Source organism: Apus apus, chromosome 1 (assembly GCF_020740795.1).
Source record: "Apus apus isolate bApuApu2 chromosome 1, bApuApu2.pri.cur, whole genome shotgun sequence".
In the NCBI taxonomy this organism is placed as follows: domain Eukaryota; kingdom Metazoa; phylum Chordata; class Aves; order Apodiformes; family Apodidae; genus Apus; species Apus apus.
The window spans coordinates 18,756,295-18,779,518 of NC_067282.1; the positions used below are offsets into that span (position 1 = coordinate 18,756,295).

Sequence of the window (23,224 nt, forward strand, 5' to 3'; positions counted from 1 at the left end):
AAGGCTATTGGTTGCTTCCTAGATGTTGAAGCAGAATTTTGTGCTGGGTTTAATCTCTTCTGACTGCAGGCTGTTGCTACAAGAGGTGATCCTGTTCTCACCCTTCCCTTACATCTGATCTAGCAGTAACACAGACAGACTCAGTTTGAGGTTACTGTTAGAGACAGTAAGCTAGACAACTAGTATTTTGGTGGCTCTGCAAATAGAAGGAAGCCATCATAAAACTGCAGGACCTCTAAATTCTGTGCACAGAAGTAGTGGAACAACCTCCAGCAGCAGGAGCCCCCATTGTCTGAATCAACTGCACCCGTTTCCACGTAACTACTGTCCCTTACTGAAGTACTGTGGTTGCAATTTAGCTACTGTTTATCCAAACTGCGCTTCCCGACAGGCCAGCACTATGATCAGATTCATCCCACAAGCCAAACTGCTACTTTTTGTTGCAGGTACAAAGATTTGTGTATTATTCCGCGCCCCCCCCTGCTCTGACATGTCATGCTCTAGTGCACAGTGGGTGAGCCTTTAGCAGTGGGCTAAGGGGAGCCTGAGCCTCCCCCAGCCACACAGCTACATCCGTGGTTGTTCCAGTGTTAGAACATGTGCAGTTTATACCTGTGTGACAGAACTGATCTGAGTACAGAAACAAAGCACTAAACTTTCCACCCCTCCTCTCCAGCCTATTTTGAACAGAGCAGTTTCCAACAATACTTATGCTTCCACTTTTGTCAACTTTTCCCTCCCTCACCCCCAATACTCAAATGACTGTGCAAGCCTTACTGAAACCTAAACAGTTGTCAAAGGTAAAGGACAACAAACTAAACAGTTTGTTTTGCTGCTCTGATTATATCTACCTCAGAACACCGGTCCTGCTATAAATAACATAGATACAAACAGCAGCATTAATTGTATTACTGATACTGTAGGCCAGAAAAACAAAGCTAGTGAAACTTCATTTTGAGATTTCAAAAAGTCCCATGCCAGTAGTGTCATAATAGCTTGAGTAGACCAGAATACTTAAAGATCTCAATTGGAATCTTGAAGATAATTTGTATCTCAAAATATTAATTTATTTCATATTAATTAATGAAATAGTGGTAAAATATAGCAGAAAATTATATTCAATAGGAAGAACAATGATTCAAGTGGCTTACTGTGAGAGCCCAGCACTGGTATAGCACTGCAGTTCCCTAATGGAGAAAAGCATGGAGCACAGCTGTCCTCACGTTTAGGGAAGATGCTGGCCAGACCTTTCTAGAATTTCATTAGTTGAAGAGGCAAAGTGGAGCGGGAATACAGCAAGGACCAGGAAAGTAGTGCTGCTTGTTCCATTTGACTAAATGGAGTCTATTGGGATATCTGGATTGCTTTAGGGCAAGAAAGTAGCCCTAAAGTGCTGTGAAGGGAGAATGCAGGCTGTGAAACACCTCCTGCTTATTGCTGGTAAATGTCTAGATGAAAAACTCTTGCTCTGCAGCAGAATACTTTGTACCTTTTTAAGACCATGAAACTCCATGACTAGAATCCAGCCCATTAAATGTTTTTCAGTCTGTGAAGATGGTGGAAGCAGGTCTGGCATTCACTCGCTGAAGGAGCTGGAAAGAAGTAAATGCTTTTATAGTGGCAGATGATTAGTTTTCCAAAGAGCCACCAAACATCTGAGACAGATTTATTTAGTATTCAAAAGCATCAATCAATATCAAAGACTGACACACAATACATACATATTTTTAAACAGAAGCCAGCACAGAAAAATTACAACAGTAGAAAATTAGCTTCTCCAGTTAATTTGATGTATGCTTATCCTGGATAATGACTGGAATGGGATGGAAAAAAGCTCCTTTACTTGCTAGGTTTTAGCAAAGATAAGTCCATCTAAACAATTGGAGAAACACTTCCAGGTATCTCCAGATGTTTGCATATCTCAAAGACTTAAAAATGTGAAGCTGTGTTCAAAACACACACCCTTCTCCCCACTTCCTGGGACAGTCTCTCCCTTCTCATGTGTTGCATATCCCTGCCCTCATATAAATAACAAAGTTTTAGCCATCATCAGAAAGACCACATTACAGCTGGCAAGAACAGTCCTGGAGTCACTCAGAGGAATAGGTGACATTGGAGACATCAAACTGACACCAGACAAGGATATGTAGCTGAGAATTCTTGTGGACAAAAGTAAAACCTCTGGTAGAAAAAAAAAAAAGGCTGATTACTATGAGTACCAGATATCAAAAAAGTGCTCAACAGCTCAGAGAACTTCAGCTTGGTCAGCTATTATGGGGATAGATGTGCGTGTTTAGAAGTGAAACCACCACTCACAAAAGGCACATGCCAGCCAACAGGTCCTTCCAGCAGCTGAAGCAGTAAGCTTCTGTAAGCTGTAGTGATTTCACAGGAGATTTTAAAATAAATCATATTCAAGCCAGTCACCTTTTAGAGCTTTGTGGTTAGATTGTCAAAAGGAAAACCAATGTATAGCCCCCAGTACAAAGAAAGCTGTAATAAGAAAGCAGGATCAGGGTAAGAAAAGCCCACCTATCAGATCAGTAACTGAGAGCCTGATGCAGGAATATGTCTGGTATGTCTTAGCATTACAGCAGTGACCAATAGCACAGAAGTACTTTAAACAGGGGGGCAGGAGTTACTCTTCAAGTAAAACAACTTGTTTTTATTGAAGACACCCAATACTTTTGAAGTACTAGACTTCAAACTCAGCCCTGAAAAGCTGTGCAGTGTCACCAGAACAGTCAGATACATATCCACTTTCTGGAGCAATGAACTGGACTTGCCCCTTCTTGCAACCTAGCAGCACTTCTCTACAGCCTGCTGCAAACACCTCCCTACACAAACATGAGAACAGGTGAAACTGAAGTACCACCTCATGCATGACCCCAGTCCTCTTTGAAGCATATCTGTATTTATAAACCCTCAATATATTTTGCCAATAATTTCAATAAAACAATTAAGCACAAGTTGTTAGTTCAAACAGGTTGGTCCACATCAAACTTCCTCCATCAAAAAGCTTCTTTTGTGTAGCTCTTTCCTCTCACCACTATTTTGTTTTACTTTTTGAGCTTATGATCCGGTGATGAGACCCATGAACATGAAACATGGTCTTCAGCTTGATTTCAGATGTTTGGCTTGAAAAATCCAGGATATCCTCTGCAAACATATCCAGAAGAGTTCATGAAATTATTATCTCAATCATTTTGAATTAGCAGAAGACAAATACTGAAAGCTTTATTCATATTATCTTGACAAGGAAAAAAGGTCAGTGAAAGTAAGAGCTTTCCTCTGTTTCTTTACTCAAATGGATTCCTACTCCAGGTATATTAAGGTACCTGCTTTTATCAGTCCCATTCTGGGTGTTGTGATCATTTGACTCCACTCATTTCTTGTGCCTCTTACCTAAATAACCTGTACTGACCACAAGTTGAACATATAATCATAGAATCCTAGAATCCTAGGGGTTGGAAGGGACCTTGAAAGACCATCTAGTCCAACCTCCCTGCCAGAGCAGGGTCACCTAGAGTACATCACACAGGAAGGCATCCAGGCAGATGCATATTACACATGTAATATGCATTACATTGAATCAAGAATAACTACACTTGAGCAGGTTGTCACAAGAACTTTTCTACTCAAATCAAGTTATTTTAAAAACTTATTTAATTGTTCAATGTTTACTCATATTTATGGTGGAGTAATTTAATCTCATGTATTGTTCTCAAGGGGGATTTGCATTTCAAAGAACTTTGTCTTTGCCAAAACAACCATGAAAGTGGTCATGTTGCTTATACGGTTTTCTCCAATTCCTTAGTTTTCTTGCCTAAATTTACTCAGAAGAAAGCATTCACTGGTACTTTGATTACCATGAAGCAAAATATACTTACAGATAAAAATTTAAGATAGTGTTTTAGTGTTTCATTATTTTTTTAAAGTTAGGAGTATTCAAACACACTCATTTATACTATTTATTCTTTACAATAAAGGCAGATACCATGCCAAAGAATAGTTACCTAGTCGCAGCAACAAGAGCTATTTTGGTAGCTGAAGAACAGGCAGCTGCATGAATTTCTAAGTGTGTTGAAGCAGATTGGATATTAGGAAAAAGTTATTTACTGAGAGGGTTGTCAGGCACTGGAACAGGCTGCCCAGGGAAGTAGTGGAGTCACCATCCCTGGAGGGATTTAACACACATGTAGACGTGGTGCTGAGGGACATGGTTAGTGAAAGACTTGGCAGGCTAGGTTAACAGTTGGACTCGATGAACTTAAAAGGTCTTTTCCAAACAAAACAATTCTATGATTCTATAATCTCTGTAGCTTCTCCAAATTAAATTTAACCACATTATTAAGATTTAATCATACCTGTTCTCTTTGTTGCAGTAATCAGTGAAATCACTTTCATATCTTGTAGTATTCCCTCCCTTTGTCTCTGTTTCCTTGGCTTTAGAAGCATCTGCTTTATGGTTATACTTGGACAGAATCTACAGGAAACGTTAAAAGAGAATAAAAAGAATTATGTAGGACCCCAAAACAGGATTAGAGTTTGCACATTTTTTTAAGTAGCAGAGAATTCTCTTATTGAAGAGCAAAACTTCAAAGAAATGAGCCCTTTTAATTTTACTATTTTGATAGTAAAAAAAGAGTATTTGCTAACCTGTAGAACATCATCTGGTATCCTTGTTATTTCTGGAGGTGGAGGAGTATTGAGTAAGTGGTCATAGTGTTTTATTTCAGGAGGAGAAGGGTCTCCAAAATGTTTCAGGTACTCATCAGAGCTCACAGCAAAAGGAAGGTTATTTCCTCTGTATTGGTTATTGTCTGTTGCATCACTCTTTGTCACAGACTCAGTCTTTTCCCCCTGCTTTACCTGCTGCAAAAGTAGTATTAAAAGCCTTCAGTTAATCTACTTATCTTAAAGTATTTATAAATATTATTTCATAACTACCATTAGAAAGATCTTCTACAATAACATAAGAAAAAGTAGTATTGAAAAAGAATCTCAAACTGACATTTGAAAGACTGCTGATGGTAACATTGTGTGAAAATGTACACAATTGCTATTTACTACCTTAGCTTCAGTTTTTAGCCATCTTGTTTCAAAATCTGGAAACTGTGGTGTTCTGGTGTGGCTAGGAAGAGGCAGTTCATTTGGCTCTGGTGACCTTGATTGTGGTTTACTGTTTTTTCTGGTAGAGATATTCACCTCAGGAGTACAGAACACAAATACCATAGGAGAAGTCATCCAGTCAGGTGCTGAAATTAGGGTGGGGGGGGTGGAGGTGGGGTGGAGAAGATAGAGATAAAAAAAAATATAGACAACATATCTCCATATTTTTAGTATGAAGAACCATCCAAATAAGAGTCCCTTAACAGCAGCAAATGCAAAGGAGTCATAAATCTAGTCCCACTACTGAATACAACTGAAAAAGCCCAAATTAAATCTACATTGCTTTAGCTTCTCAGATATTCAGTTGTCACTATGTTTGTCCCAAGTTCTTAGTACATTTTCAAGAAGTTTTAGCACTACTCTGAAAGATGTAAGTTACTGCCTCATTAGCATCCTTGAAAGCAGTTTTTCCTGTCTTCAAACAGGTCTAATGGGTATTCTCAGAAATAGAAGATAAGCTGGTAAAACAGTTTTTATTGCAGGTAAGTTGCAGTTACAAAATTATGGATCTCTCTGCATAATTCTAGATGGATAAAAGTAGAAGAATGAGCAAAGACCTATACTGAAGTGAGAAACATTCCCATAGGAGTCACCAACATTTAATTTTCTGTACATTAGTACTCATACAAGGACTGGGTCTGAATTAACTATATTTAACAGGAGACAGTTTAAAAGTTTACAATGCATTTATACATGCATGATGGAAAACACTGCATATGTGTATTTATTTCATGTATTTTTAGCTCACCATTCTCAGCTGGCACTTTTTGTTTTGGCCGAGGAGTAACCATGATTTCCCTGGCTGTCATTTCTGGTATATTCACTTCATTACCATCTTTTTTAACCAACCTGAAAACCAAAACCTTTAATTAGCTCTCAAGTAATCTGAAGAAATCACAGTTAAAGGAATAGTCAACGTGATTGCTTTTCTAGTATTTGTTCATCAACATGCAAGTTGAAAATCCTTTTAAAAGAAAATAACATCTTTTGACTTTTCCACCTCCAGTAATCTTAAAATGAAAACACACTAAAAATGTAACCATTGCAGTAAACTAGACCTTTGGGGGACTAAATGGATATGGTTCTAAAGAACTTCACACTTGAGACTACATTTCAAATATCAGGGATTAAAAAAGTAGCTGAATTATTATTTCCGCTACTTACTTTGAATATGGCTCTTTTTTGAAAAACTTTTCTGAATACCAAATATTTATCTGAAGAAAGGAAGCTTCTTTTAAGTGTTATCAGCTTTTAAAATTGAATGTGTTGCTCATACTAACTATAGAAGCATGATCTAACTACTTCTAAATTACCTTAGAACAATAGAAAAATACTTCTACTGCTGGGGTGTTCTACACCTCACTGCTCCAAATCCTCTCCTTTAATTTTAATTAGAGCAGTGAAAATCTGGAGGTGTCTTTTCAAGAGAAAACTAGAGCAAAGAGCTTCTAAGGTGGGGCCAGATAACATAACAGAATATGCTGTTCCTACAATGGGGCATTTTACTGACTGTCTGTTTTTTTTCTGGGTTTATATTACTAAAGTTTTTGGAACCTTTAAATTGACTGTGTAGTATCTACGAGAGGCAACACATCCTCAAATCCAAGGTTAAGGAAAGCAAAAGAACACAGATATGCTGTGCAATTTCCTTCTGTGAACAGACTGTATATAGAAGATTCTTATCGTGGTGCAGCCAAGGGAAGGAGTTTATCAGAGATGTGCTTCTTGGCAGCATTTGGCACTGCAAAGAGCACATGGAAATACATGTAGAGAATTGGATGAAGATACAGGACTAACCAGCTGAAAGGTAGTAAGGTAACACCTGCTTGAAGAAAAAGGGGAATAGAGGCAAGAAATTAGTACAGAAAAATCAGAAGAGAGAAAATCTGAAATAAGTAATTTACTCACATCTTGCTTGCCTGAGCAGTTTTATGAATAAGTGACATAGTATAATCTTCATTCATACACATGGTATGTTCACTAATGCCAAAGTGTTCAAGTTTTGGTGTTATACACTCATAATCATCCATCTTTAGCATACATTTTGGTGTTTTGGGCAAAGTATGGGGGGTCTGTGTTTTCAAGGGAGTCCTGCTGCTTGCATTTTCTTGAGGTGCATTTGTTGCACGTTGCCCTTTCACTGCACTCCAAGGCCTGGAGAAAGCATATTGTGAAAGGCCAAAATCAGCAAGCTGGGGGTTACGCAGTGGGTCCTTGGGCACCAGTGGCTTCTCAGCAGAAGCAGGAAGGTGAGGCACATCATCTGATTTTTCTTCCTCAAATTTGTTCTGGACAGACACCATTGAATCACTGTTAACAGCTTCTTTCTTCTCTTCTGTTTGAGAAAAGTAATTTTAAAAAATTATGCCAGAAGTTTGTTTGAAGAAATTTCTACTCCTGTATTCAAGAATTGTTATGATTGTAAAAAATTTCACTTGAGAGCATTGAACCTGAAGCTACAAGGGATATCAAGAACTCATATCAGGCTATATTTATAATATAGGTCGCACTGTTACCGAATTTTGCTCTATTGGTAAATATTTCTAGGAAAAATGAAATTAAAAGTTTTTTTACACAAGTGTATGTTTAATAGAATTTATCTCCCTGCATTGAGCAAGAAGGAAGTGCTATCTTAAATCTATATTTGTCTTCATTTCAATTCATGAGTAGAAATCCATTAAAAATGTGCAATATAAATGCCAATGAAAACAAAATTTGTATAGAAGTGAAAACGTTTTTGGGAAAACATCAAAGTCTGCACACAGTACTAGAATGCTCATTCTTCAGACAGTCTGAAAGGTTATGAAGCAGCAACTGAAAACTCATGAAAGAGGATCACTTTTTAGATAGCAACAGTCCCGAAATAATCAGAAATATGCAAAGGTGTACACTTCTGTAGTTAAGTAAATTAAAATACCCCAAGACATTTGTGAATTCCTGCAAGATGTAAGGAGCAGGGGAAAAAAGCTATTTAAAATAATATGGCAGAGGCATTACCTCTGTGCATTAGGATTATGTATTCAGATACACTTAGCTTAAAATACATCTTAAAAATAAGTTAACCTCATAGCTCTGTTTGTAGTCTTCTTTAAAGGCAGGGAGGGGACAGGAAGGAAGGTACTATAAAATCAGAACCTTCTGCCATGTCTTTGTAAGACTGTTGTAGGAGCTTAACTCTGAGGTACATGTATGATCCACAACCACAAATTTTGTTTCATGTAGTGACTTGTTAATGCTCAGGGGAAGGTTAAAGCGTGCCCTGGTATAGGCTGCTTGAAGATTGATTTGGCCCTTGATACCTGAAGGGGTATGTGTAGTATTTTAAGTTAATTCAGCATATCTGAATTTTTCACACAGATGTGTGTGCACTTTGACTGGACTAAGGATCTCCCATCCACCCCACAGCCCAGTGATCAAGCTACTACTGCCTCACAGATTGCCACTTGTCACCTGATCTCCATTTGTGCTTCTTTTGTTCCATCTGTGCTAGGAAGCACATTTTAATATATTTAATATTTTCTCTATGGTGATTTAAGTTAACAGAATCACCACATATGAATATGATGAATATGAGCTAGTTTAGATGTACCTGCAATAGTTTCCCATGAATGAAAAGCTGAAGCAACATAGGTCTCTGCATTATCAAAACATGTTTGCTAACATGTTCTCTGAATCTAACTGTTACTGGAGGGGAAAAAAATAATCATACAGTAACTTAAAAGCATGCCAGGAGATCTAACTTGAAGCTTTTATATTATGTTTTATTCTTATAGCACCAAACATAACGGAATATTTTGCCCTCTGGATATTATAAAGCAAATAACAGATGTACTCGACCTCTTAATGACTAGAAATACACAGAAGAGAAATATTTTAGAAAACTACATTTGTCTTTGCATACCATATTGCCAAGAAATATTACCTGTAGGGTCTTTGAAATGTGGTTTGTAGCCATATTTCTGGAACAGCTCTCTTATTTTTCCAAGATCCGCTGCATTTCTTTGCATCAATATTTCACTTGCCTTCATAAAGTCATGAATTGCTTGTTTTTCAGAACAACTCTTACCAAGACTGGCATTAACTTCTTCCTTTGGGGGTGCAGGCAGGGAGTGAAATGTAAAAATATTTATTTTCAAATAAGCATCATGAAGTGTTTTAAGAATAACTATTGAACTTCAATTCAAATGAGGATAAACAGCAAAATTAGGTCATATATGTGTGTGTGAAAACTAGGTAACAAAATATCAGGAATATATAAGCCATGAGTGAACATACAGGACATTTCTATAGCCCATTTTTCCTACTTCTATTAAAGAACTAAAGAACATTCTTCACAAGTTTAACTGAATAGCTGAAGGTACTGAAACTTCTGTCAAGATTTTCTTTATTCTAGCTGCTATTCATTGAGTACAAACAGGGGAGCTGTAGCTCCTGAATCCTCCCCTATACCTGTGTCTTGGCACAGCTGCAACTTCTCTGTCACCTTTGTCACCTGCTGATCCCAGGGACAACAGTGATAAACACTGCTAAATCTGCTTCAGGTCAGCCAAAAAGTTTCTGGGCATTACCTTAACATTCACCACCATTACAAGGACTTAGAGGTAAATGAATGAAAATAAGGGTCCAAACTACTAAGTAACAAAGTTGTATTGTAGCTTAATGACCAAAATAGGACCATAAGTTTCTAGAACAACCCCTCCCCTTTTTTCAAGAAGGAAGCAGTTAAGACATTACCTTCAGAGTCCTGATTTCACAATGGAGGTCATGTAAGACTCTTATTGAAGGTTCATCTTCATAGTCTTTGATATGCATGTTCACATCAAAGGGTTTGGGAAGAAAAAAGGTGTATTAGCATTTTCGCATGCAAGGACATGCTACATCAGAACACAGTCTCCTGTATTAGAGACGTTGCAGTCATGCTCTGGCAGGGGGGGTTGGACTAGATGATCTTTCGAGGTCCCTTCCAACCCCTATGATTCTATGTTAGAGATTCAAGATGGGAAAAAAACCCAAAGAGAAACTAGTTTATATTGGGTATCTTGCACAGCATAAGAATGCAATTTGCACAGTATGTTACGCCCCACAGAGAAAGTGTGCAGGCTCCCATTTTACTGTTGCAGCTAATACTGTAAAAATTAATACATAGCAGATATTGGTAGAATCAGTAGGTCCCGAGGCTGGGAAGGATTATCTATGCTAAATTATTATCCTTAAAGGGCTTGAACTTGAAATAGTAACAAAAGTTAAAAAAAGTCTATACACACTATTGAAAAACATACATCAACAAAAAGCCAAATCCTTCTGCCTTATTTGCAAAGGGGTAGATGCTAGCTAGTATTGTTGCAGGAGTCGTTGCTTCTTTCACTAGAAATCAAGGTGAATGCAAATAATGTAGGACACCCACTATGTGACAAGACATAGTGCAGAGAAAAAGCCAATTAGAAGCCTGAGCTGCCAGTACAGAAAGAGAACAAGCCCCCTAATGCATTTTCCTGTCTCAATCCACGAAAAAGAGCACAAGCAAGAGCATGATTCCCACTTCATCCTGCTCATCTCGCCTTTCCCTCGTGGCAAAGGCTCACCTACACAGCCCCAGAGCTCAGACAGACAGCGATAACAGTGGGAGCCCAAGCCACCCGCTGCCAGCAGCCCCCAGGCCCGTCCCCGCAGCCCCCAGGCCCAGCAAAGGCCCGTCCCCGCACACCCAGGGGAGCACGGGGCTCCGGGCAGGTGGGAACCTGAGCCAAGGCCTCCTGAGGAACCGCTCCTCCCCTCCCGGCTATCCCAGCCGGGCCATCACCCCAACGCCCGGGCATGACCTCCACCGGCTCGAGCAACCGTGAGCGGCTCTCCAGGCCAGGCCCGGGGTCCCGCTGCCCGGGCTGGGGCGGACAAGCCGCAGGCCCGAGGGGCGGGCGGGCCCGGCCGCTGCGGGAGGAGATGAACCGCGACCCGCGCTCACCCGCGTCCTCCCTGCGCAGGGCCCGCTCCAGCTGCCGCGCCTCCCTCTCCAGGGCGAGCGCCAGCCCGCGCAGCTTCCCGAAGAACTCCCTCGACAGGTCCATGGCCCGCGGGGACGGGGAGCGCGGAGGGGCCGCGCCGCCCCCGGAGCCGTTACCGGGCGGGCCCCGGAGCCGTTACCCACCGCTCGCGCTGCCGGCTTTGAACGGCGGGCCGCGCGCGCCATTGGCGCCGCCAGGCCCCGCCCGCCGCCGGCTCTCGCGAGAGGCGACGCCGCCATCTTGCCTTGCGCCGCGGGGCCGGAGCCGCCGGCGGGGCCGGTGAGTGAGAGCGGAGGGAGCGGGCCTGGGAGCGCTGCGGGCCTGGGAGCGCTGCGGGCCTGGGAGCGCTGCGGGCCTGGGAGCGCTGCGGGCCTGGGAGCGCTGCGGGCCTGGGAGCGCTGCGGGCCTGGGAGCGCTGCTCTGGTGTCTTGGCGGGCTGGCCCTGAGCCGGAAGGTAATGGCGGTGGGGAGGGGGCAGGTGTCCTCTCTCCGGGCAGCAGCGCTCGGCTGCGTGGGCCGAATCCGGCTGAGGGTGGCGAGCGGTGCCGGTGGCCCCGGGGAGGCCCGGTGGGCGGCTGCGTGTGCCGCTGCGTGTCGAGGCTGCAGGCCTGAGGGGGAGCAGCTGGGCCTGCCCTCCCTCCCTCCCCTGCCGGGGCCGAAGCAGAGGCTGAAGTAGCAACGCCCCGCAAAGCCCCACAGCTTCACCTCCAAACCGCATCAGAGTGCAGCGTGTTCTGTGGGAGTGGGGTATAGTAGTAGTGCTGGCTTTTGCTGTGATGAAGTGCCTGCCTGACATACCAGTTGGGGGAGATACTGTGTAATGAGACACCTAGGAGTGAGGTATGTTTAGGATTAATAGGTTAATTAGGAGCATGTGTGTTAGTTCTAAACTTAGCTTGGCCTTTCTTGCCTCTTTTTTACACCTGAGTGTTGTGTTGGAAACTATTAATGCTTTCTACATATGCTAGTTGGCCTAACATATTTATTATTACTCAAGTTATAAGGTTTTGTTTTCCTCTACAAACAGAATTTCCTATAGTTAAAATACAAGACCAGGTAATTGCATACTAATAAGTTTATGGAGAGATTGTAGTTCAGAAGTGAATACTGAGGAAATACTGGATCAGCAATATAGTCTGGAGATGCTCCCTGTTTTGATAGTGCTGTTAGCTGTTTGAAGAAGGAATGAATGAAGCAGATCCTGTAATAGTATTTGGGACTGGGTTTTTCATAAATAAGTTATAGAGGACATGCTCTTATATCACTGTAAGGATAACTGAGTAAACTCTTTAGCTAAATAACAATTTTCCCTTTCCCTTTTCTGATCTTAAGTTTCCAATACATCTGTTATTGCACTGCCTACTGTGCAATGGTGGGTTAAGAGTATCAAATTCTGAACTTCAGACTTCAAAACAGCCAGCTAAAAGGCAGTGAGTGGAGCATGTGCAGATTTCTTCTTGTCAAATTTTCAATTTTTGGCCCCAAGGTACTGAGTATATTTTTGTTTATATTTTGAGGCATAATGTTTTTAACAATGGTATTACTCCGAAAGAGAATTCCTGGAAAACAATGGATTGGAAAATACAGGCGACCAAGAGTGGTTACCATTGGAATGAAGCAAGCAATGATCCGAAGGTTGGAAATTGAAGCAGAGAATGAATACTGGCTGAGTCGACCTTACCTGACACGGGAACAGGAGTACAAACATAACACAGAAGAGAGATGGGCAAGATGGGAAGCTTTCAAGAAACTGAGGAGAGCAAAGTTCCCTGAGCACAGATACATCAGCGACGAGTTAAACCATTTAAATGTGACCAAAAAGTGGACATCCTGAATAATACAGTGTACTTGTATTTGGCATGTATTGTGCACTACCATGGGATCTGCTGTTGTACCTCTCATGGTAGCTTTGTCATTCAGTTTAGTAAAGGGTAGGTGACACACAAGACTTTGCTCGGTGTGCTAAGTCGTATATTAAACGTATTCCTACAGAACAGTGTATGGTATTTTATTGTTTCTTCAGAAAACCAGTTATTTCTGTGTCTCTACCATCTGCCTGCCTTCTGTTCTTCAGGGGCTTGGCATAGAGCAGCATGCATTACCAGGGGCAGTGATGATCAGAACGAGATCTAGGGCTACACTAATTCCTGCTGAGAGCTGGGAGAGCAGACCTGCTCTCTTGAAAGGGATCATCTGCTGCTGCTGGCCAGATGGCTCTTGATGGTCACTTTCCTGGAGGGCTACTTCTCTACACATTAATATTTGAGAGACAACTGATGCTGCTTACAGTGCTCTCTTCATCAGGCGTACAAGGATCAAGATGAGTTAGAATTACAAAGTTAGGTATATGAAGCTGGAATGCATGGGAGATTGTAAAATACTCCAGTTTTTATAAAACTTTCTGGAAAGAATGACTGAATTTAAATGCCTGCATCATTGTCATGTCAGTGTCAGCTTAGGAGTTACTGCCCTCTTACAGAAGTTCTTTCTAAAAGGAACACAGCAGGTTGTGTTTGTGTGGCAATCTTCTGAGTCATGTTTAGTGCCTTGAAGGGATATAGGCAGCCATAAGTCAGAGTCTTTTGGTTTCTCCTTTCAAAACCACATGGCCTGGAAGATGTGTCAAGAGTGAGTGGAATTTTAGGTTTGTTGCAGCTGGAGTGTAAAGACTGTGGGACAGTTACAAAATGTTTCCCAGGTAGGTAGTTCTTCTCGCCCATCTAATCCACACATGCTACAGCTAACAACTTTCAGATCTTTCACAGACTTTTATTAAGTTGATGTTGCATTCACTGATGAATTCAAGTGTCAAATCCACTCAAATTGTATCACCTTCAAAAAGTGGCCTAAAGCAGTACAAGTGTTTTATTTAAATGTGAATTACACTTCAGAGAAGTATGAACAGGTTTGAACACTGATGTACAAAATCTTGAATGCACTTCCAATGGTTATAAATGGCTTAAGGTAACATTTCTGGAAAAGCATACATATGGGGAAACTGCACGATAACAATTAAAACATGAAGGAACTCCAGGCAAAGCAATGTCATTTTGTATTGAATTAATTTATAAAAACCCATTTTAAAAAGTTACTTCAAGTATTAAACTATAAATGGCAACATGTTTTCTCTGCGCATAGGACTAGTCCTATCTGTTACATAAAAAAACTACAGTAAATGTGTTATTACATACATCAAATTTATGTACCTCAAATTTAAATACAGCTCATTACAAGTTTAGGCAGCAAAATCAGAAATAATTATGTTGAAGTAGAACACCTGGGACATTGTGTTTAGTGCAAATGTTGATAATGCTGGCAAATACAAAAATAATTGCAGAGATAAATAACTCGGGGATGTTTAATTCATCCTTGTTAGAAAGGGGACAGGAGAGGGGGCAGACAACAGCAAGAATGCTGCATCTCTCTGTGATGTGTTTATGGTTGTAAATTGCTTTTCAGAAAGATTTAAGCTTCTCACAATAAAGCTGACAGCAACAGGTTAAGGGGACAGGACAAATTAGAGAGGAACATGCTAAGCACAGAAGTTGTTGGCTAAGCAATGTAAACGGGAGGGAATGTGTCTGTCACCACTAATGCTGCAGTGCCCATCAAGGTCATCCCAATACTTCATCCCCAACACATCTGCTTGACTGCTGAGCATGTGCTCTCTGTGTCTTGGGGCAGGGGCTGGGAAGAAAGTTGGGAAACCCCCAAAAAACAAAGAAAACAGTCCTGTAAACACTACCAGACTTTACTACCTAATGGAAACAAGATTCAAGTAATTGCTGCAGAAAACAGCCAAACATCTTTTTTAATCAACATTAAAAATAACTACAACTTGTAGCTTCATTACATTTCAGGACAGTGATGTAATTAAGAAAAATGCGTATAAAAAACTATATATACAAAATAAATTGATAGAAATGAGCGTAGTAAATGTGTTTAGTATTGTAACAAATGACTTTATATGCAGCTGCTCTCTTTGGTGCCTTTTAGGGACAGCAGGGTCTGTAACACGGCATACCTAGCTGTCCTTAGGCTCTGTTAAAGATGTTCTTGATCTGCACTTGAAGTAGTCACTATTAAGACCCTCTGAAAATGTATACTTGAATCCCTCCATTAGGTACAATTTTAGACAGTGTCCTCAGATAACATGCAGTATGAAGCTCAAAGATGTCTTCTGGTTTTTGCTGTGGTTTTGTTGTGGGTTTTTTTTTTAGTTTAATAAATATGCTCAGTCAAGTGTTCCAGATCTAGGTAGCTCTACTTAATCTGCCAGTCAATGCACCTCTCGGTAAACCTGCCAGACGCTACCGGTGCTGCTAACGCTGCTTTCGTTTTTCCCTCTTGGGGCTCTAGTGAGCTGCAACCGGATCGTACTTCACATGGATCATGAAGTTCTTTCAGTGGGTATTCAACGGTATTGAATTTAACCAAAATACAGAGGATCCACACTAGATCAAACGAGGGAAGAAACAGTACCTGAAAACTGCAGCCATTTAGCACTCTGGAGAACAGGATCACTTTCTAAGAACAGCATGTTAGCAAGTTAGCTCGATACCCATGAACTCCACACTCCAGGAGCAGCTTTAACAAAAATGTTACCATAATTTCTACTCAACTAAAAATAAGTGCCCAAACTCCCTCTGAAAATAACCCTCAGAGTATTTAAAATGGAAGTTTTCAATCAATGGCTTATGATGCATCTAACTTAAGACGCTGCACTCTCAAGGTAATACTGCAGGAAATCAGGTCCAAAAGAAACCTACCCCTCTTCCTGCTTTCTTCCCGTATCATGCCTTTGGTGGGGGCAGCAATTACGTGTATGTTGTATAGCCTGTGAATAAACTGTTGTAAGAAAAAAAAAAGTATTAGCTGGGTTTCCCTGCCCATCATCACTGGGACACGTTTATCATCTTAAGACACTTCAGAAATCCCAAGGAGAAATCACAATTAAAATGGTGCCCTGCATCAGGCTTCCACCCTCACACTGGGAGTTTTATGTCATTTTGTGAGCAAGATTCATGTGTATGTGGATTTTTCAAAAAGAAAAAAAGCAGTAGGAACTACTAGAGCATAGCTTCTAACTGCAGCCAATGTCAACTATCCTACAGTAACTACAATGCAGTTTATGGCTTGCAATAGTAATTATTTTTATCTAAAAGCTTAAGGGTGTTATTTTTAGTGACAGCCTAGGTATTATTAAGACTTGCTGATATAGAGTAGGTTAAAGCACAAAACCAGCATATACACAACCCAGCACCCTAAACAGTCATTTTCTCAGGATCAGTCTCCAGCCTCCTGAACAGGCAGGGCTGCTCTTCCTGCTGCAATTCACTGGAAGTTTTCAGCTCTTCAGTGGATAAGGCCAAAAGGACCTGTGTCCTGGAGCACCGTGACAGACCCCCAGCCCCTGCTGGCAGTGTTATCCACGTCTGCCTCCAACTCAACAGCCAAAGAGCTGTCTGTCCTCACCACCTTTTTAATTCCTGGCAACTTCCCTTGTTTTGCCTTACCCTGCTCTTTGGTACAGCTCAGAATGCCCTTCCTTAGGGTTTAGGCAGCTGTCAGGACAGGACTCTGAAAGACAGAAGACCTTGTCCTGCCACTGTAGCTGTAATACCTCCTACCAGCCAGGGCCTGCCAGGAAAACCTGACTCCCCCATCCCACTCACTGGTGTGCCCTTAGTATTTATCAGTACAACTCCCTTAGAGAACTTAATTCCTTTGTATCAGTCTGGAGTTTCTCTTAGCAAGCAGGTCTCTGGGTGTGTGTGTGTGTGGAAGGGAGGGCTTGGGATGGTGAATGTGGAAGAATCATATTTGAATAATTTGACTATATTTCACTTTGTCAAAATGACTGTTCAGTAATACCTTTTACACCAGCTGTAACTCTGGCCTCAAGAGTATCCTAAGCACACTGCCCTCCTCCTTTTCTCATCTGAAACATAGGAAAAATCTGGGACAAAATCTACCTGTGATCCACACAGAGATTTCATTAGAAGCTGAAGTTTCTGACAACCCACAAAAATGTCCATCAGATATACAAAGATGGTTTCAGAAGACCAGCTCTTGATAGAGAACACACAAGGAATTAACCCAGTCTGTTTGCTTGCAGTTTTTCCTGTAGATTAACTATCCTAACATAAGAAATCAAACAAGTTACACCTAGTGATAGCCTACAGTGGATAGACATGCATAGGGGGATATATCCAGCACTTGGGGGTGGGGGAGCAGAGACCATCTTGCTGAATCAATGATATTTACCACATTAGAGAGACAGATTTTGCTCATAGTTCTGCTAGATTATGACTGTGTGGTTGTACCTCTGCTGCAATACACCAATGCAGTAAAAACCAGATGGTATCCCAGGGCCTCCATTTCAGTTCCACCAGTGTTTGGGACTGCAGATTTTGGTACTCAGAACGAGCCATTTGAACTTGCAGTCTTCTGGCTCTGGTGTCTTCCCCAATAAATGTTGCTGGTGCAATATAGCTGAGAGTTGATATTCAGATGAGCACTTCTCACTTGGCATTTGAGAAGAAAAAGCTAAATCTTTCAGGGTAATGTGTACAAATGTTTTTGTAAGATTTGAAATTAGTAAAACCAAAATATCTTGTACAAAGTTTGAAGAAATATTCTGCACCTTTTATAAAACACCAACTTTGGACCATTACTTCTGTCTCAAGAACATCCAACAGTGACCAAATAATGTTTATAGGTTCTCAAAGTGTTCTTGTATTTAAGAAAAAATGTATTCTTTCCAAAGACAAAAAAAACCCGTTTTAAACCTTACAGTATACTTGATACCTTATTATCTCCATAATAAACATGGTTGACTTAAGTAGCATTCTGCCTAGAAGAGAAACAAAACAGGTTCTTTTCATCCAGATCATCAACTGAGCTACTACCTTCAGCCTGTATCAAAAGGGCTCATGTCTGTAATCAGCTGAACATCAGAACATTTACAGACAGGAAAACATTATTTGTCACTTTTCCCAGGTGCAAAATTCCAATACCACCTGAAGATGAGTTAGCAGTCTTCTCTAGAGAGGAGTCGGGGGAAAAACCAAATTTTTGCTGTAGGTCTTGAGCTGAGGGTGGACTCACACAGGAAACACACTTTGCCTTTTGTGAACAGGTACATCACTGCACAAAGCACTCAATCTTTAGCAATTTCAGCATCACTTAGACTGGGCTTAGACTTGTGTAAAGCATACACATTTTCAGTATGTTAACACAGATGTATGATCCAACACTAATTTTCAAATAAATATTTGATGATTGTTTAAATGGTACTTTAGCAACCAATAAAAACTTGTGCCTTTATTAAAAAAGATAAAAGTATAAACCAATACTTATAAACCACCAAGAGTCCCATAGAAAAAGCAGTATTCTTCCAGTTCCATCTTCTAACAACACCCAACTGCAGTAAGGTTTTTTCTCAGGGGTACTTTACTGTTTTGTTACTGCTTCATACGGAACAATACAGATATTAACAGGAAATGTAACAACTGTTAATTCCTTTATGGACTGGCTTTTCTTTGTATGCTGATAGACATTTGTTGGAAAGTAATAATTCAACTAATAATTCAAACTAAAAAATTAGTTTGCTTCACTGAGCTCTCTTCTTCATACAGTTAAATAAATCAAGTTAAAATGATGAGGGGTCTCAATCCTATAGCAAAAAGCCACACCCAGGCTTTTGTGTTGTTGGCATTACCTTGCTCCAAAACACAGCTAATAGAAGGAATCCTCAGTTCCAAAAGACTTGGAGAGTTAGGATCACAGAGCAGACTGGTTAATACGAGGAGGGGAGAACACACGATCCAGTCCCTTCCCCATCACCTGGTGTTTGCACTATGCATAGTCACACTTCAGACTCACTGGCTGTGCCCTGGTGATTTTTCTTTTTTTCCACTCTACCTTTTTTCTTTCTTTCTGTACCCTGGAGACTTGCTATGGAAGTGACTTCTGCAGTGCCTAAGGTTTGAAGTTTGCCCGTGGGGAGGTAGGAGTCTCTGCAATCTACCCCCACCACTGCAGCGTAACAGAAATGCATAGTTCCCACTCTGGACCTTGTGCATCCAAGCAGGGCACTTCAGGGTTTGGCCCTTTGGTAGCAATATATAATTCAGTGTTGCATAAATGCATGTTAAGAGTCTTAAGGCATCTGTCTTAACTTCCTGCTCTGCAATAGTGCTTACAAGAATCCATTGTACTGTGCAGAAACTTGATTTTCTTGTCTCTTCCTAAAATGTTCATGTTCCATTTTTTACTGATCAACTCCATCCAAATAAAATTAAGTAATATTCAAGCACAAAATGTGTTGCAGAAACCTAGTGAAACAAAAGCGGTAATTAGTGGAATTATACCATTCATTTGAAAAAAACAGATCATGGTACATGACAAGAATGCAGCTGGTAACATGTAATTTCCAGACTCCTGATTCAGGACAGCAATGCAGGTTAACTTGTAATTAGCCTCTGGGAGGTGTGAGGTTTTGTTGTTTTAAACTTCTTATATTTTAGAAGATTATCTACATTAAGAACAATTCTTCATGACTGACTTGTGGCTGAAGTATCTCGGATCCCTGATTGGCAAGAATTACTCATTAATTTTGAATTAAATGGATAGACAAGGGGATAGAGATGATATTTGCCTAGGTGTGGCTGGGGACTGCTGGCTGGGGGATCTGCTGCCTTTATGCTCTTTTCCCTAGAATAATCTGAGAATTCTGGTCATCAGCCATAACTTTGATTGCTTCTGCTGTGTTAACAACTATCAGTCTGTTGCATGGTATGCAAAAAGGCATGGAACAGATGCTGGGACTCACAGCTATTGCAAGCTGCTTACAATTGCAGGGGGAGTGGAATTAACCACCTTGGACTACAGAAACTGTGATCAAATCCAACTGAACTCAGAATGGCTGAAAGATGGTGCTACTGAGTTAACCATTATTTGAGATAACACATACCAAAATGTTTTTGTGCTGGGTGCAATTAGGTGCTATTTATTTGTACAAATTTTAAAACTACAGCAATTTGGGCAACTGTGACATAAAGTACATAATCTTCCTTTACTGAAGTTGGCCTCACTTAGGAAGAGAGGGAGGATAGAAAGTAAATCAATCCCAAACTATTATCAATGAATTGTCTAGCCTAAGCCAGTCATTTATGCTCCCCTCTCTAGGTTGGTGAAAAGAAAGATTAAGACCTTTCTATAATACCCTATCAGAGGCTACTGGGACAAACTGCTCTCAGAAGATACCCGTTCCTTTCTATGAAGAACAGAAAAAGCTCTAGTAACCTGTTTAGATCAGATTAGGTTTTATATAGCTAGATGCTGAAAGGAGTCTTTAATTAATTTTTATATTTATGTATAGAGTTAAGAAAAGTTGCAAAGGGAAAACTCACCATTGGTGGGTTCTCATGAGTATGTTTTTCAGAAGTATCACTAACTAGCCTAAATTTGGTTTGTACAAGTTTACACTTGTAAACTTGTAAGAGCAGTCTGACCAACATCAATCCAAGCATCCCACCATCCCCCCACCACACAGACCTTTTACAGTTTTTTTTAACATTGAAAACAAACCAAAGAAAACCCCAAACCCCCACCGAAACAATCATTCTAGATCAGAAAGTTTATTTAATAAAAAAAGAAAATAATTAAGTGATCCTAAAATTACTGAGCTCACAAGACTCAAATACTGTGTTTTTTTAAAAAAGGAGGAAAAAAAAAAAAAGAAGAAAAAGGCAGAGGGGGGGAGTGACTCAGCCCTCAGCATCTACAGTTGCTAGTTGCCCAAATAAGATTATTTTCTCTTCCAGAAACAAAAATGTGGAGGTTATAAGCTCACAGAGAATGAAGTCAAATTAAGAGAAGTCTAATTTAGTCACTGGAAATGTATGAAGGGAAGATCCATCCATGCAGCAGCACTCACTGTATTTCCTAAACAACATGTGCACTGAGCTGTCACAGAAAAGATCACCAGCAGTTCCAAGTGTGACAGAGCAGCCCGTATGCAGACACCTGTATTTACCTATTGACGCTCCTTCCTTGTGCACACACAGCTTTGTAGAGGAGAAGAAGAGCATGTCCCACCAATGTACAATTAAGAAAAAGACAGTTAAGGAGTTCCTTAAGAATATTGCTGCCTCAAGACAGAACTTCATCTTGAAATTGCCTATTTAACAGATTAAATTCTTTTCTCTGGTCAGGTAGCATATCCAACACTGCCTTCTTCAACCTACATTACAGGATTAGTCTGACTCAGATCTAGCCAGCCCGTGTTTCCTGCACTACAGCATTTCTCCCATTCTTGTCTCCTGGACAGACATTCTGAGTTTTATTTAGACTTTTCTATTACTCATCCAACATCAGAAGACTCCTCTGCATTACATGACTAGCAACATTTGACTTAAAGACGTCTATTTTAGTTTTCTCATACGTATACAGAAATGGCAATCAATTATGTTGGTCTTACCTGTTTCTCACTGAGATGGTGGGTTAGTAATAAACTGAGATCAGCTTTCCAATGAAACTATAATATGCTTTTTTGCACCTAAAATGTGAGAGAATCTCAATTATGTGTTTTCGCAGATTCGCACAACAAACAGCAAAGACTTCAAACCAGAAAGTACATTTATTACGTTGTGCCTATTTTAGAAAAATATTTTCCTCCCCCTAGAAACAAGATCCAAAATCTCACAACAGGAAGCGAGAAATAAGATAATTATCTATCCACCACTTTAGTGCAGTAGCTCAGTTTGGATAAGAGCACCAGACACAAGTTGGCCTTAACTTATAAACATGCTGACTTGATTTTATGGAACAAGTTTTCTTCTACTTGTCTCTAATCAGTTCTTAAGGACTTTTTAGGCCTACAAAATAGGGAAAAACCCACCACAAACAAAACCATAAGATTATCAGAAGTGTGACAGTGCAGGCTACCTGATTTAACACCTTCCTCTTCAGGGCCACTTTCCACCCACTGACTGTCACTGGCTAGCAAGCGATTTTGTGATTCACTGAGTGGTCGAGGAGGAAAGGGCTGATTGGCTCCAGAGCTGAGAAGTAAGCAAAGTCAACAGGAATTCTGTAATAGCAGTAGCTGCTTATTTCAGACATTTCTAGAGTAGTGAAGTTACTTAAGAGCAAAGCAAACAAAAAACCCTACAGTGCCAACTGAAAATGACCCCCCTGCTTTCAACACTAATTCTGTTACAGACTTGTTCCAGACCTCAGTCTGAACTCTTACCTGACACAGGCCACCTGCAGACAACAATGCTACTGCCACACAGTTAAAAAGAAAACCAGTACTGTCTGGAAGAACAACAGAACCATCAGTAAATGCTAGGATCTTCTGCTGAACATGCTCCTAATGCAAAAGGATACTCTGCTGTTTGCACAAGTGTCCTGCTCTTGAATAAATTCCACAGGTTATGATGCACTGGAAGCAACTTCAGAGTCTTCCCTTTGAACGTCCCTAATGCCAGATAACTCAGCTACAAATTCACCAAACTATATATCAGACTTCTAAAATGGCAAAGGTAAACTCCCCTGAAGTTTCACATATTCCTGTGCCTTTGAATCTAAAAAAGGCTCCCTGAAAATACACTGAAGATACAAACAGTGCAGATTTGGAGAGATAAACATCAAAGAGCTAAAAACCCTCCAGTGCTTAAACCCAGCAACAGCCACAACGATTTACCTCTCTTGCAAACTGTGTCTCAGCATCCCTTGTTTAAGCATGCTAGAGAAAGTGAAATAAAACTAATACCTTGCCTTTCTCTCATAAAAAAAAAAAATATCTTAAACTTTTGTTTTCCAAGGGCCATTCCTTAGTCTCCCCTAGGACTTTTTTGTTGTTGTTGTTAAGAGCCAGTAATCTGTATTGTTATTTCCTTAAAACCATATCCTCTGTTATGGGTCAAAACCAAGAAACAGCCTTCCTGGATCAAGCAGCACAGTTTTTTAGACTTGATCCATTCTGTCATTGTCTGAAGACTTACAAACGCACTCTGAAGATGACAAGAAGTATAAAAAAT

At 40.5% G+C, this 23,224-nt stretch overlaps 3 protein-coding genes across 15 annotated transcripts in view; 1 reads left to right on the forward strand and 2 right to left on the reverse strand.

The window, feature by feature from the left end:
* Positions 1-1,045: 1,045 nt before the first annotated feature.
* Positions 1,046-11,367, reverse strand: SKA3 (spindle and kinetochore associated complex subunit 3). Its single transcript, XM_051608361.1, has 9 exons — positions 11,135-11,367; positions 9,907-9,971; positions 9,095-9,260; positions 7,081-7,507; positions 5,921-6,021; positions 5,074-5,258; positions 4,660-4,875; positions 4,368-4,486; positions 1,046-3,159 (listed from the first exon to the last, which is right to left on the reverse strand). Exons 1-9 carry the CDS (start codon positions 11,235-11,237, stop codon positions 3,126-3,128), a joined length of 1,416 nt encoding a protein of 471 aa, XP_051464321.1. The 5' UTR covers positions 11,238-11,367; the 3' UTR covers positions 1,046-3,125.
* Positions 11,364-13,168, forward strand: MRPL57 (mitochondrial ribosomal protein L57). Of its 3 annotated transcripts, none has more exons than XM_051608376.1 (2): positions 11,364-11,453; positions 12,692-13,168. In XM_051608376.1, the coding sequence occupies exon 2, from the start codon at positions 12,697-12,699 to the stop codon at positions 13,006-13,008; it is 312 nt and encodes a 103-aa protein (XP_051464336.1). In that variant the 5' UTR covers positions 11,364-11,453; positions 12,692-12,696; the 3' UTR covers positions 13,009-13,168. The 3 variants fall into 3 exon arrangements, with proteins under 3 accessions (XP_051464336.1, XP_051464338.1, XP_051464339.1); XM_051608378.1 differs by lacking the exon at positions 11,364-11,453 and adding an exon at positions 11,465-11,628; XM_051608379.1 differs by lacking the exon at positions 11,364-11,453 and adding an exon at positions 11,644-12,014.
* A 754-nt stretch (positions 13,169-13,922) lies between these two features.
* ZDHHC20 (zinc finger DHHC-type palmitoyltransferase 20) overlaps positions 13,923-23,224 on the reverse strand; it is a 46,448-nt gene continuing 37,146 nt past the window's right edge. For 5 of the 11 annotated variants that reach the window (XM_051608375.1, XM_051608370.1, XM_051608365.1 and 2 more), the window contains one exon: positions 13,923-22,243. In XM_051608375.1, coding sequence (XP_051464335.1) covers positions 22,030-22,243 — 214 coding nt within the window. In that variant the 3' untranslated portion in view covers positions 13,923-22,029. Of the gene's footprint in view, positions 23,198-23,224 lie in introns of all 11 variants that reach the window. The other 6 variants (XM_051608369.1, XM_051608371.1, XM_051608368.1 and 3 more) reach the window with 6 other exon arrangements.